Genomic DNA, 14,485 nt, shown 5'->3' on the forward strand with positions numbered 1-14,485 from the left:
TAATACTCACCAGATATTTTTTCACTGCATTTTAGAGAGAGTGGACTGGAGGGAAAAGAAGAGGGAGAAGGAGAGGGCCTGCTCACAGCTGAGGGCAGGCTCTCGCCAGCAGTCCCACCTCTGATCATGAGCTGCAAGGGAAACACCTTTTATGACTGCTCATTGGCTAAGCTCCCTGTACGCTACTCACAGTGTTCTTGATAACTTACCTAATAAGAATCCAAGAAGGTGATCTAGGGTTTTTCCACCTCACCCCTGGAGGAAAAAAACGAAGGTCTGCTGCTGCTAGAGGGCTAAGAAATGTTATATCTTGCCCTAGTTGGTTTGGCTTAATGGATAGAGCCCAAGCCTGCCGACAGCAAGGGTCTGGGTTGATTCTGATCAAGGGCATGTATCTAGGTTATAGGCTCCTCCCTGGCCAGGGCCCAGGTCAGGGCTCATGCGGGAGGCAACCAATCGAAGTGTCCCTCTCACGCTGATTTTCTCTCTGCCTTTCCCTCTTTCTTCCACACTCACTAAAAATCAATGGAAACATTCTCAGGTGAGGATAAAAAAAATTTTTTTTTAAAGAAAGAAAGAAATGCCATATCCTATGAAAGACACAACTTGAAAATACCTAAAGAAAGTTGTCATTTTTTTGTGGTGAAGGGACTGGACTCTGTTGAAAACACCTTGGCAGTTGTGGTAGCCGGCAATGGCAGCAACAGTGGGGTGATGGGGGCGGCTCCTTCCCCTGATCAGATAGGTTGCCTCCTGCAGAAGGAGGCCTACTGACGGTTTAACCTGTGGGTAGGGGGCCTAAACCATCAGTAGGACATCCCCTAAGGGCTTCTGGACTGCAAGAGGGAGCAGGGTTGGCTAAGGGACCCACACCCCCATTCACAAATTCCATGCACCAGGCCTCTAGTTTTGTATATATTTCACAGTTATATTACATTTCCAACAGTTACAATTTTCTTTTGGGAAGTTGGGAAAGCACTCCCAAATTAGTCTTAGAGAATTTAAATAAGTTTCAAAATTTTTAGAAGGAAATTTGTACACGCTTACTAGGTGTGTGTGAGTGTGAGTGTGCGTGTGTGTGTGTGTGTGTGTGTGTGTGTGTGTGTGTATGTGACATAGAGAGAGGAACAATAAAAAAAGATAATATAAAAATATCATTAACAATAAATTTAATAAAATTAAAAATGTATATTAAAAATAATAGCAGCAAAAAAAAACAAAAAACAAACCCACACACATTAAAATGAAAATCAAGGCTTTAGCAATTATTCCAGAAAATTCATCATAGGCAAAAGGAAGACAATCTTTGAGCTAAAGAATGACATTTAGGAAAGCTCCTTATTTTATAGCAGTGATTTCCAACCATTTTCATCTTATGGCACACATAAATTAATTATATTAACATCCTGTGGCACACCAAAATATGTATTGTATTTGTTGCCAATCTGGCCAAAATATAGGTGTAATTTTGATTCATTCACACCAGACTATTGTTGGGTTGTCTGTTGTCATTGTTTTATTTGACAATCTAAGGGAAAAGAGGTCAGTGCCCCTGACTAAATAGTCCTGACTATTTAGTATTGCATGTTTTAAAAATTCTTGTGGCACACTGGTTGAAAATCACTGTTTTGTAGTTACATCCAGATTTTTTATATATATATATTTTATTGATTTTTTTTACAGAGAGGGAGAGAGAGGGATAGAGAGTTAGAAACACTGACGAGAGAGAATCATCAATCAGCTGTCTCTTGCACATCCCCTACTGGGGATGTGCCCGCAACCAAGGTACATGCCCTTGACCGGAATCGAACCCGGGACCTTTCAGTCCGCAGGCCGACGCTCTATCCACTGAGCCAAACCGGTTTCAGCTACATCCAGATTTTATTGTTGCTGTTCTGAGTCACAAATGAACCCATGAGTAAACAAACTCACAAGTCAAGAACAGTGAAGTACCTGGTCTGACTGTAAGAGCCCAAGATCAAGCAGACCAGGGTGGGCTGGGGCAACTGGGCAGGTGGGAGCTAGGTGATGGTGCGAGAATTCTGTGTGGGGCAACAGCATGGACAAAGGCACAGAAATTAGCATGAATCTGACACATGGGCTCATTCCTTTATTTAACCATTTATTAATTTAATACACACTAGCATCTCCTAAGCACAGACCCTTTCCTCGGTCTTGGGGACAAGTTATGAGCAAAATTGACATGGCCTTTGTTTTCATGAAATTTATGGTCATTGGGAAGAAAATGAAAATTAATCAAATAATCATTCAATTGAAGGTATGACAAACAAAGCTGTCTTTCCTTGCCAGAAGGGAGAGTGGAGAGAGCGAACTGGGGAGAACGCAGAAGAAACAGAAAAAGAAACCAAGGAGAACGCAGAAGAAACAGAAAAAGAAACCTGTGGGGATAGAGACCAGGCTCCTCAAGGGCCTGATGGCCACAGTCAGGAATCTGAATGTTATCTGAAGGGCACCCAGAAGCCAGGGAAGGGTTTTGAGCGGGGGAGTGACAGGGTCTATCCCAGGGCTGCTCACACTTTCATTTTGATACCACGTAGCTGGAGCCTGATAACATGCCGTTTCTAGCACAGAGCCTAAGTATAGAAGCTGTCCCTGTGGAATTTCCAAAATGCTCAGAAGATTTTTGGTTCCTCTTTTCAGTCTGGTTCTGCCTCAGCATAGGCATCTTGTAAGGGGGCCTCACAGAGTAAGTCACTGACCTTTAGAAATACTTACACTTCTCAGTGGACAAAAGTTTATTAAAAACCATCATTGAAATTAGCTCATTTTCACTAACATCAGCATTATGGCAGAGTGAGACCACTTCTTTGTTTCTCTCCTTAAATTTTACAAGCCAGACACCTGTAACTCAACAAAGGATCCCTTGCTCCACACACACAGTCTTCCCGAGAGACCCACACATCTGAAGGTGGGTTTGTTGGAATGAGTAGGGGAGGTGGGATGGGGGGGGAAGGACAGAAACTAAAGAACGGTGGCTAAAGAACACAGTTCGGCACCCCCCACGGCTCCAGTGAGCACAGTAGTGGTGGATAAGTCAGGTCGCAGCCCTCACACAACAGCCTGGAGCATAAGAGGAGCAGAGGCTGTGTTCCTCCCTTCTCCCATTGCAGCAGAGTCCAGTGATGGGAGAAGGGAGGTGCTTAAACAGCACAACAGGCTGGCAGCCATTGCTGACAGGAAGGCAGAGCTCCCTTGCCCCACCAGTCATCACAGGCCCTAGTAGAGGTAGTGAAGACAACTCCAACAACACAGTAGGGTCAGCTGCCGTTAATAATGAGGAGGCAGCGATGGAAGTTAACGAAACTGGTCCTCCATTATGCTGTTCACCTTAACCAAGATGAGCAGGTCACAGGGAAGACACCCACCTCTCCAGTGGTTCTGTGGCATTTTCCTCAATTTAAGCAATGTCACGGGTAAGAGAAAAGAAAAACCTGTGCTATAGCACCATCTACGGGAAAACAAAAGAAAGTAACCTACCAAGCCACCTACTCAATTAAGAGCAAAACAGTATCTCAACAAGAAAAGCATTCCCTTCCTCAAATGCACAGACCTAGAAACATGAAGAACTATGAGCAATCAAGGTAACAAAGAAGCACAGCATGAAAATGAAAAGTCTCCAGAAACCAAACTCAAAGTAGTGGAAGACTGTAATTTAAATGACAGAGAATTTGCTCTAACCGGTTTGGCTCAGTGGATACAATGTCTGCATGTATATTGGTTTTGGCACATACATCCCCACTGGGGGACTTGCAGGAGGCAGATGATTGATGTTTCTCTATCATCGATGTTTCTAATCCTCTATCCCTCTCCCTTCCTCTCTGTAAAATATCAATAAACGATATATTTTTAAAAATAAAATAAATAAAAATAAATGACAGAGAATTTGAGATTGCAGTTATGAAGAAACTCAAGGAAGTACAAGAAAGGCCATTTGATGAGCTCAGGAATAAAATTAATGAACAAAAAGAATATCTTACCAAAGTAATTAGAATTATAAAAAAAGAACCAAATAGAAATTCTGAAGTTGAAGAACTCAATAAATGAGATGAGATGATGAATGCATTAGAAAGCATTGGCTATAGAGCAGACCATACGGAACAGAGATTCAGGAAGCTCAAGGATAGGAACCTAAAAATGAACCAGGAGGAAGGAGAAAGAGAACTAAGAGCTACCACATGATCCAGCAATACCTTTTCTGGGTATCTCTCCTAATAATTTTAAAACAATTTTTTGGTAAAGATATATGTACGCTTATGTTTATTGCAGCTTTATTTACAACTAGAGGCCCAGTGCATGAAATTTGTGCACTGGTAGGGTTCCTAGCAGCTGCTGGCTGCCAGCCAGGGCCTTCCTCCCTTCCCCCCCTTCGGCCTGCCCTCTGGTCGAACTCCTGGAAGAACTTCAGTTGAGAGGACAATTTGCATACTATGCTTTTATTCTATAGGATAGCTAAGTCATGAAACAACTTCCACTGATGATTAAAGAAGATGTGGAGAGAACCAAGATGGTGGTTTAGGTAAATACCAGCACTTGCCACCTCCTACAACCACAACAAAATTACAACTAAAATACAGAAAAAAATCATTCAGAACCACCTGAAATCTGGTTGAATGTTAAGTCTTACAACTAGAAAAGTGAAGAAGAAAGCACATCAAGACTAGTAAAAGGGACAGAGGCACGGAGTGGACTTGTCCAACATCCACGTGTAGTGTGTTTTTAATTGGGAGGGATATCTCCAAGGCCTCTGGTGGGAAGCAAGGGGCTCTGGCCCCACACAGAGCTCCAGAGCTGGGAAGAGAAGTCCCTGTAACTTCTGGCTGTAAAAATCAGCAAGGGTTGTGACTGAGGGACACAAAGGCTACTGGAGTCTCAGATAGCTCCTCTTAAAAGGCTGGCACATGTACTTACATGGTCCCACTTCCTCTGAGCTCCAGCGCCAAGTAGCAATTGGGGGGGGGGGAGGGGTGTCCAGGGGCATACAGAGAAGACCTCGATTGTCTGGCATCAGGGCAGGAATGTGGTGGCTGCTTTCTTCCAGCAGAGGGTGCTCACAGGGATGATTGTTCCTATGCTGCGACCTCCCCATCACGACAGAGCTGACTGGCAGCCATATCTGAGTTTCCATCAGCATGGCTCACACTGTTTGCTCTGCCCTGGTGATTCCTTGAAATCCCACCCCATCCAATTTGCAGCCCCATTCAAGCTATTAGCAGTGATTTTTTCCATAAGTCCTGGCTCAGGCTTCAGACTTTTCTAAAATATATCAAACAAGCAGCAGCTGGTGTCAGCATGCCCAAATCTATCAATAAGAGGCCCAAGACCTGGCACTAACAATAAAATGGCAATACATACATATCTATCAACAATGGAATGTAAAAATCAAAATAAATGAACAAGAAATCTAATGAACAAAATAAACCGATGAATAAATTAGAATCAGAGGCATGGAAACATGAAACAGACTGAAAAATCCCAGAAGGAAGTGGGGAGGGAGGGTTGGCAATAAATTAACCAAAGATATTATATGCATATATGCGTTACTTGTGGACACACACAATAGGGTAGTGAGGCAGGGTGGAATAGGGTGGAGAGGGTCAATGGAGGGGAAAAGTGAGACATCTGTAATACTATTAATAATAAAGATTTTTTTTAAAGATATAGTACATGGATAATGGAATAGTTAGCCATAAAAAAATGAGATATTTCTATTTGTGACAATATGAATGAATCTTGAGATTATTGTGCTGAGTGAAATAAATCAGATGAAAAAGGACAAGAAGTGTATTATTTCACTCTTATGTAGAATATAAAAAACAATAAATGTATAATAAACAAACAAAACTCATAGATACAACATAAACAACAGAAAGGTGGTTACCAGTGCAGAAAGAGGGTGAGGGGAGGATGAAGAGGGTAAAGGGGATCAGATACCTGGGGGTGGAAGGAGGCTAGGCCTTTAGATGTCGTGTTCTGAACTTGTACACCTGACGTCTCTATGTTGTTAACCAATGTCACCCCAATACATTTTGTTTTAAAAAACTAGCCCACTTTCAGTTAAGATTTCTCTTTTTACAACATGTCAAAATCAGTTAGAAATCCTGGATTCTTTTTGGGAACAACTAACCTATTAGTTAGAACCTCTAGACATGGGCCTCCCCAGGGGGGTCTGTTGGGTCTGGGCATGGTATGGGGGTGGGGAGGGGGAGAGGGGACAGTTGTGAAAGAGCTTGGGGCTCAGAGGGACTCTGCACAGCATTGGAAAAGTGACCATGCCTTCTGAATGAAAAATTCATAAAATGGGAGCAAAAAGGGAGACATATGTAACACTTCCAACAATAAAGAATTATTTTAAAAAGACAATCTGAAAAAACTACATTCTGTATTATTCTAACTATATGACATTCTGGAAAAGGTAAAACTATGGAGGTGGTGAAGAAATTAGAGGTTATGCCGAAACCGGTTTGGCTCAGTGGTAGAGCGTCGGTCTGCGGACTGAAAGGTCCCAGGTTCGATTTCAGTCAAGGGCATGTACGTTGGTTGCGGGCACATCCCCGGTAGGGGGTGTGCAAGAGGCAGCTGGTCGATGTTTCTCTCTCATTGACATTTCTAGTTCTCTATCTCTCTCCCTTCCTCTCTGTAAAAAATCAATAAAATATATATTTTTTTTTAAAAAAAAGAAAGAAATTAGAGGTTGTTAGGGGTTAGGGGTGAAAAATGGATGACTAGACAGAACACAGAAGATATTTAGGGCAGTGAACTATTCTGTATGATGCTGTAATGGTTGATACATGTCATTATAAGTTTGTCCAAATCCATAGAATGTACAACACCCAGAGTGAGCTTAACATAAGCAAGGATTTTTTAATAGTGATGTGTTCTTGTAGGTTCACGAGTTGTAACAAATGCACCATTCAGGTACAAAATGTTGATAATGGGGAAGCTAAGCATGTGTGGGGACATGCTATATAAGGTAAATCCCTGTACCTTCTACTTAATATTGATGTGCATATAAAACTGCTCTAAGAAGGAAGGAAGGAAGGAAGGAAGGAAGGAAGGAAGGAAGGAAGGAAGGAAGGAAGGAAGGAAGGAAAGAAAGAAAGAAAGAAAGAAAGAAAGAAAGAAAGAAAGAAAGAAAGAAAGAAAGAAAGCAAGCCAGCCCTGCTGGAGTGGCTCAGCAGATTGAGCCTGGCCCCATGGACCAAGAGATCCAGGTTCAATTCCTGATCAGGGCACATGTCCGAATGGCAAGCTTGATCCCCAGTGTTGGGCATGCAGGAGGCAGAAATTGGTGGGTCTCCCTCATCGATGCTTCTATCTCTCCCTCTATTTTCCTCTATGAAATCAATAAAAATACATTTTAAAAAACAACAACACACACCAAATACTGCATAATTCCAATTCTATGTGGGGGGGTGGGAGGAGGGTACAAAGTTTCAGATTTGCAAGATGAAGAAGTCCTGGAGATCTGTTTTACAACAACGTGAATATACTTAACCCTAATGAACTGTGCTCTTAAAAATACTTACTTTATGGCCGAAATCGGTTTGGCTCAGTGAGCGTCGGCCTGCGGACTGAAAGGTCCCAGGTTTGATTCCTGTCAAGGGCATGTACCTTGGTTACAGGCACATCCCCAGTAGGGAGTGTGCAAGAGGCAGCTGATTGATGATTCTCTCTCATCAATGTTTCTGACTCTCTATCCTTCTCTCTTCCTCTCTGTGAAAATCAATAAAATATATATATATATATTTTATACTCTGGTTTCTCTTCAGATCGCATAAATCTTTCGCCTTTTTAATAAAATATATATTTTTAAAAAAATACTTACTATGGTCAATTTTATGGGGCAGTGAGGTCCTGGGGCAGGGGGCAAGCTGGATGGGGTCAATTTTTAAAATAAAGGAAAAAACAGCATTGGGAACCAAAAAAGTCAAAATGAAGTGTTTGAATATGCTTAGCCACGAGATATAACATTATTACTGCCAACTCTGAATTCCTGCTTGTGCAGGAATCTATATTTACTAAACATATAAAAATCTTGTTCTATTTGCCTCTTCTTAGGCATCATCACCCAGGTGACCAAGCCGGTGAATGATATGATGAAACTATCCTGTGATTACAACATCTCCACGGATGAACTGATAAGAGTTCGTATCTATTGGCAAAAAAATAGTGATATGGTGCTGAGTGTCATATCCGGAAAGGAGAAACCGTGGCCCGCGTACGAGAACCGCACTGCAGTGAACATCATCAGCAACCCTTTCATTGTGATCCTGGGTCTGCGTCCGTCGGATGAGGGGCTATACTCCTGTGTCATTCAGAAGCGTGAAAAAAAGGGAACTTACAAGTTGGCACACTTGACTAAGGTGATGTTATCGGTCACAGGTCAGTGGAATTTTCTGATTTACTCTAAGCCTGCAGGCGCTTCATGCCCTTTGAGATATACTTCTGTTGAATTAGGTGAAAATTTTCTCCAAGAGGGATGTGTCTCATTTTATTCCTTAGGGTTAAGTGAATCTCTACAGTAAGCCCCAATTGGTTTCTCATTATGTCCTGGAAATACCTGATAGTGTGCATTTCTTGCACTTGGACAATTTGAAGCTCTTATCTAGCAGTCATCCCTACAAAGTTAGATGTTAGAGAACTGAAAGCATAATTTATGCCTGCCACAGGAAAGAAAATTAATTCATGAATCAAAGCCCTATTTATATATCTACCGTGAAGGGTAGACATTTCTTTCCTTGGGTAGAAAGGAGCTTGGGCTCACAGGTGATAATACTGGAGGACACTGAGGTAGCCTGAGCCTCCTTGAGAAAGACAACCTGGGCCGTGTCCTCACACTTAACATGCAAACACATTTCTTTTTCTTTCTGGGTGGTTGAGGTTTTAATGGAAACCAAACCTCTTAATAAAAGATAACCCTGCCCTAACCGGTTTGGCTCAGTGGATAGAGCATTGGCCTTCAGACTGAAAGGTCCCAGGTTCAATTCCAGTCAAGGGAATGTACCTTTGTTGCGGGCACATCCCCAGTAGGGGGTGTGCAGGAGGCAGCTGATCAATGTTTCTCCATCAATGTTTCTAACTATCTTCCACCTTTCTTCACTGTAAAAAAATCAATAAGATATATTTAAAAATAAAAGATAGCCGAAACCGGTTTGGCTCAGTGGTAGAGCGTCGGTCTGCGGACTGAAAGGTCCCAGGTTCGATTTCAGTCAAGGGCATGTACGTTGGTTGCGGGCACATCCCCGGTGGGGGGTGTGCAAGAGGCAGCTGGTCGATGTTTCTCTCTCATCGACGTTTCTAGCTCTCTATCTCTCTCCCTTCCTCTCTGTAAAAAAATCAATAAAATATATTTTAAAAAATAAATAAATAAATAAATAAATAAATAAAAATAAAAGATAATCCTATCTAATAAAGAGGGAATATGCTAATTGACCCTCACACCATCACAAAGATGGCAGCACCCAGGGCCAATAAGGAGGGAATATGCTAATTGACTTCTCCCTCAAAGATGGCAGTGCCCACAGCCACAAGATGGCTGCGTCCAGTCCCCTCAGCCCTGCTGGGGTGACAGGCACTTGGCAAAGCCAGGCCTGCCCCTGGGAAGGCCCAGCCACTCCACGCCTGCCTCTAGAGTCCTCCAGTTCCCTCAGCCACCCAGGGACAGCCTGAGGTGCAGGCAAGCCTTAAATGTTGGCTGACCAGCTGCCCAGGACCACCTGAGGCTCAGGTAACCAGTGCCAGATGAGGCTTGTACTGCCAGCAGTGGCAGCAGCAGAGGTATGATAGGGCATTGCTTTCCCCTGATTGCTGGGTCACCTCCTGCTCCTAACAGTTCCTGGACTGAGAGACGGAGCAGGCCAGGATGAGGGAGCCCCCCTCCAGTGCATGAATTTTCTGCACCGGGCCTCTAGTATTATAATAATTATGTATGGTGCCAGGTGGGCTTTAGATTTATTGGGGGGGAATCACTTACTAATTATATGGATGTCTCACCTGAACTAATATAATATTGAATGTCATGTGTAATTGAAAACATACAAAAAGAAAATAAACAACAAAAAAGATAATGGCCCAGGCCAGGTGGCTCAGTTGGTTGGTCTTTGAAGTATGCCGTTGGTATTTTAATGGGGTTGCATTGAATCTATAGATTGCTTTGGGTAGTATGGACATTTTAATGATGTTGATTCTACCAATCCATGAACATGATATGTTCACTTTTGTTTATCTCTTCCTCCATCTCTTTACTCAATGACCTGTAGTTTTCAGAGTACAGGTCTTTTACTTCTTTAGTTAAGTTTATTCCTAGGTATCTTAATTTTTTTTTTTTTTTTTTTTTTTGTACAATAGTAAATGGGTTTTTTTTTTAGTTTCACTTTCTGTCAGTTCATTATTAGTGTATAAAAAGGCCATAGATTTCTGGGTGTTAATTTTGTATCCTGCTACATTGCTGAATTGATTTATTAGGTCTAGTAGTTTTTTTGATGGAGTCTTTGGGGTTTTCTATGTATAGTATCATGTCATCTGCAAATAAGGACAGTTTTACTTTTTTTTTTTTTTTTAATTTGGATGCCTTTTATTTCTTCTTCTTATCTAATTACTATGGCTAGCACTTCCAGTACTATATAGAACAGGAGTGGTGAAAGTGGGCATCCCTGTCTTGATCCCATTATTAGAGGAAATGAGTTTAGTTTTTGCCCACTGAGTATGATGTTGGCTGTAAGTTTGTCATATAAGGCTTTTATTATGTTGAAGTATGATTCCTCTATTCCCACATTATTGAGAGTTTTTATCAGAAAAGGGTGTTGGATTTTGTTAAATGCCTTTTTTGCATCAATTGATATAATTATGTGATTTTTGTCTCTCAATTTGTTTATGTGATGTATCATGTTTATTGATTTGTGGATTTCATACCAGCCTTGCATCCCTGGAATAAATCTCACTTTGTCATGATGTATCAACTTTCTAATGCCATGCTTGATCCAATATGCTAGAATTTTGTTGAGGATTTTTGCATCTATGTTCATCAGGGATATCGGCCTGTAATTCTTTTCCTTTGGAATTAGGGTAATGCTGGCTTCATAGAAAGAGTTTGGAAGTGTGCCTTCCTCTTGAATTCTTTTAAAATAATATAAGAAGGAGAGGTTTCAGTTATTCTTTGAATGTTTGGTAAAACTCCCCTGTGAAGCCATCTGACCCTGGGCTTTCATTTGCTGGAAGTTTTTAGATGACTGCTTCAATTTCCTCCTTAGTTATCGCTCTGTTGAGATTTTTTTTTTTTATTCTTCTTGGTTGAGTTTTGGAAGATTGTATTTTTCTAGGAATATGTCAATTTCCTCTAGGTTGTTTAATTTGTTGGAATAGAGTTGCTCAAAGTATTTTTTTTTTTTACAATCCTTTCTATTTCGGTGGGGTCTGTTGTTATTCTTTCTCTTTCGTTTCTGATTTCGTTTATTTGGGTCCTCTCTGCCTCTTGGTGAGCCTGGCTAGAGGTTCATCATCTTGTTTATCCTTTCAAAGAGCCAGCTCTTGGTTTCACTGATCTTTTTTTTTCTTTTTCTTTTTTTTTCTGGTCTCTATGTCATTTATTTCTGCTCTGATCTTTATTATCTCCTTACTTCTGCTCACTCTGTGCCTTTCTTGTTGCTTTCTTTCTAATTTTTTAAGTTGTAGAGGTAAATAATTTGCTACCAGCTTTTCTTCTTTTTTGAGGTAGGCCTGTAATGCTATGAACTTCCCCCCTAAAGACTGTTAGAACTGTATTCCATAGGTTTTGGATTGTTGTGTTTTCATTGTCATTCATTTCCAGGATGTTTTTAATTTCTTCTTTAATCGCTTTGGTAAAAAGAAATATTCTTAATGTCAGCTACTAGTGCAAGGATTTGATCTTATAGGATACATTACAAGGGTAGAAAATATTAATGTCAATTAAAAATGGCTCAGGAAAACATCAGACTTTAGAAACAAGGTTAATTCAAAAAAGAGAGGTGACTTCACTTCTAGCCAAATCCAAATTTTTTCTTTTCTTGGCAACTATAAGCACTCATGATCACTTGCCCTTTCTCTTATTATTCACAGTGCTACCAGGCAGCCCTAGAACTTTCACCTGACAACCTGATGTAAATGAGGAGACTCATCTGAGAGAGGGCAAATTTAAGATGCACATAAATCAGTCTACTAACTGACTTTCTCTTGTGTCAGGCTTTGTGCTATGTAATTTATCTTAATGATGTCATTTAATTTCTTCAATCCTGCAAGATAGTAATTATTACCTGCATCTCACAGTTGAGCAAGCTAAGGCTGAAAGTGGTTAAGTGATTGGTCCAAGGTTAAAAGGCAAAACTGGGTTTAAAAACTGCTCTTGATTATCACATTGCCATCATTGAATCTCTTTGGGACTCAGAATTCTGAAAATAAAACTATGGAATATAGGGAGATTGATTCCCCACATTCATGCTGAAAAGTAGAAATGTTTATATTTTTTAATTGATTTTAGATAGGAAGGGAAGAGAAGAGAGATATAGAAATAACAATGATGAGACAGAATCATTGATCGCTGCCTCCTACATGCCCCTTATTGGGAATCAAGCCTGCAACCCAGGCATGTGCCCAGACCAGAATTGAACTGTGACCTCCTGGTTCATAGGTTCCGCTCACCCACTGAGAAATGACGGCTGGGCAGTAGAAATTCTTTAAGTCTAATAATAAATGAGCAAGAGGTGAGGAGAGCTTTCTTCTGTGTTTTCCGCAGTCATTCCACTGTGCTTTGATTTGTATATTCTTTAGTTACTTATTTATTTTATTCATTCATTCATTTATTTACTTATTTATTTTGGTTAATCCTCACCTGAGAATATTTTTTCCATTGATTTTAGAGAGAGTGGAAGGGAGGGGGAGAAACATAGAGAGAGAAAAACACTGATGTGAGAGAGACACATTGATTTCTATGCACTTTAGTATCTTATTGGGGCTCAACTGTACAAATGCAGGAGTGCCTCCCATCTCTTGGGGGAATGCTGGGAAGGCCTGTCCTATTAAGGCATTTCAGAATTGCAAGGGGTTAGTGAAGGCTAAGGTTCAATATCACAGGCTTACTAGTGTACAATTTGGTCAGAGGAATACATGATTAAAAGACTACTTTTGAAAAAAAAAAAAAGAGAGTGCTAAACAAACTCTAAGAAAGTGGTTACCTCAGGTGTGGGAAGGAGACAGGACAGCTGAGACTACACAAGAATATTTACATAAGTTACCATCAGGGTGCTGGTTCTCGAGTTGGCTGATGGATTCATAGGTGTTCACAGACAAATAAAAGAGAGCCACTTTGTGACTTTGAAAATCAGGATGAAAGGAAAGGAAACAAAATACAAGAAAAAAAAGACAAGGAAAGGGAAGGCTCTGGTACCTGAAAAACTTGGATTCAAATACTAGTTCTGTCACTTACTGTCTATGATTAGACCACAACTTCATTATTTATAAAACTAGAGGCCCGGTGCACAAAATTTGTGCACTCAAGGGGAGGTCCCTTAGCCCAGCCTGTACCCTCTCAGAGTCCAAGAACCCTGGGGGGATGTCCTACTGACTAAGCCACATGTGTCAAACATAAGGCCCGCGGGCCAAATCCAGCCCGCCAGGCCTTGCAATGTGGCCCGCACCGCGCTGTCATCACTGCACTCCGCTGTCAGTTTATGACATTGTCAGTTTATGACTGTTCAGTAAACCATTCGGCCTGCGATTTAGGCTGGATTTTAGATTTTGGCCCCTTCTCTGATTGAGTTAGACACCCCTAGACTAAGCCATCAGTAGGACATCCTTAGCTCAGCAGCAGAGGCAGGAGAGGCTCCCACTACGGCCGCTGGTCTCGCCATCCATGAGCCCAGCTTCTGGCTGAGTGTTACTCCCCCTGTGAGGAAGTGCACTGACCACCAGGGGACAGCTCCTGCGTTGAGCATCTGCCCCCTGGTGATCAGTGCATGTCATAACAATCAATTGTTCCACCATTCAGTCGATTTGCATATTAACCTTTTATGCCTGTGGGATCAGGCCAAAAACTGGCTCTCCAACATACCACGAGGGGTCCCAGATTGCGAGCGAGCGAGTAAAGGCTAGGTCAAGGGACCCCACTGGTGCACAGTTGAGGCCAGGGAGGGATGAGGGGGGTTGGCCAGCTAGGGAGGGACTAAGGGAGAGCTCAAGGGCATGTCTGGCCCATCTCGCTCAGTCCCAATCTGCCAGACCCTAGCAACAAGCTAACCTACTGTTAGAGTGTCTGCCCTCTGGTGGTCAGTGCATGTCATAGTGAGTGGTTGAGTGGCCTTAGCATGATTAGCATATTACATTTTGATTGGTTGAACAGATGACCAGACAACTGGACATTTTGCATATTAAGCTTTTATTATATAGGATGAAAAATTATATTAGATTAAACCATATGAAATTATCGATAGCAATATTTGATTTTTTTTTTTTT

The 14,485-nt window shown here is 41.5% G+C and overlaps 2 protein-coding genes and 1 long non-coding RNA gene across 4 annotated transcripts in view; 2 read left to right on the top strand and 1 right to left on the bottom strand.

Annotated features, from left to right (window-relative positions):
• ADPRH (ADP-ribosylarginine hydrolase) overlaps positions 1-14,485 on the bottom strand; it is a 433,494-nt gene that overhangs the window by 115,403 nt on the left and 303,606 nt on the right. The gene's annotated exons all lie outside the window — the stretch shown is intronic.
• The window catches only part of LOC311616427, a 152,575-nt gene that overhangs the window by 95,014 nt on the left and 43,076 nt on the right, over positions 1-14,485 (top strand). The gene's annotated exons all lie outside the window — the stretch shown is intronic.
• Positions 1-14,485, top strand: part of CD80 (CD80 molecule) — a 47,374-nt gene that overhangs the window by 8,226 nt on the left and 24,663 nt on the right. For both annotated transcript variants that reach the window (XM_084871738.1, XM_084871739.1), the window contains exon 3: positions 8,080-8,403. In XM_084871738.1, coding sequence (XP_084727864.1) covers positions 8,080-8,403 — 324 coding nt within the window. The remainder of the gene's footprint in view (positions 1-8,079; positions 8,404-14,485) is intronic.

Source organism: Pipistrellus hanaki (assembly GCF_964339955.1).
Source record: "Pipistrellus hanaki genome assembly, chromosome: 2".
NCBI classification, from domain to species: domain Eukaryota; kingdom Metazoa; phylum Chordata; class Mammalia; order Chiroptera; family Vespertilionidae; genus Pipistrellus; species Pipistrellus hanaki.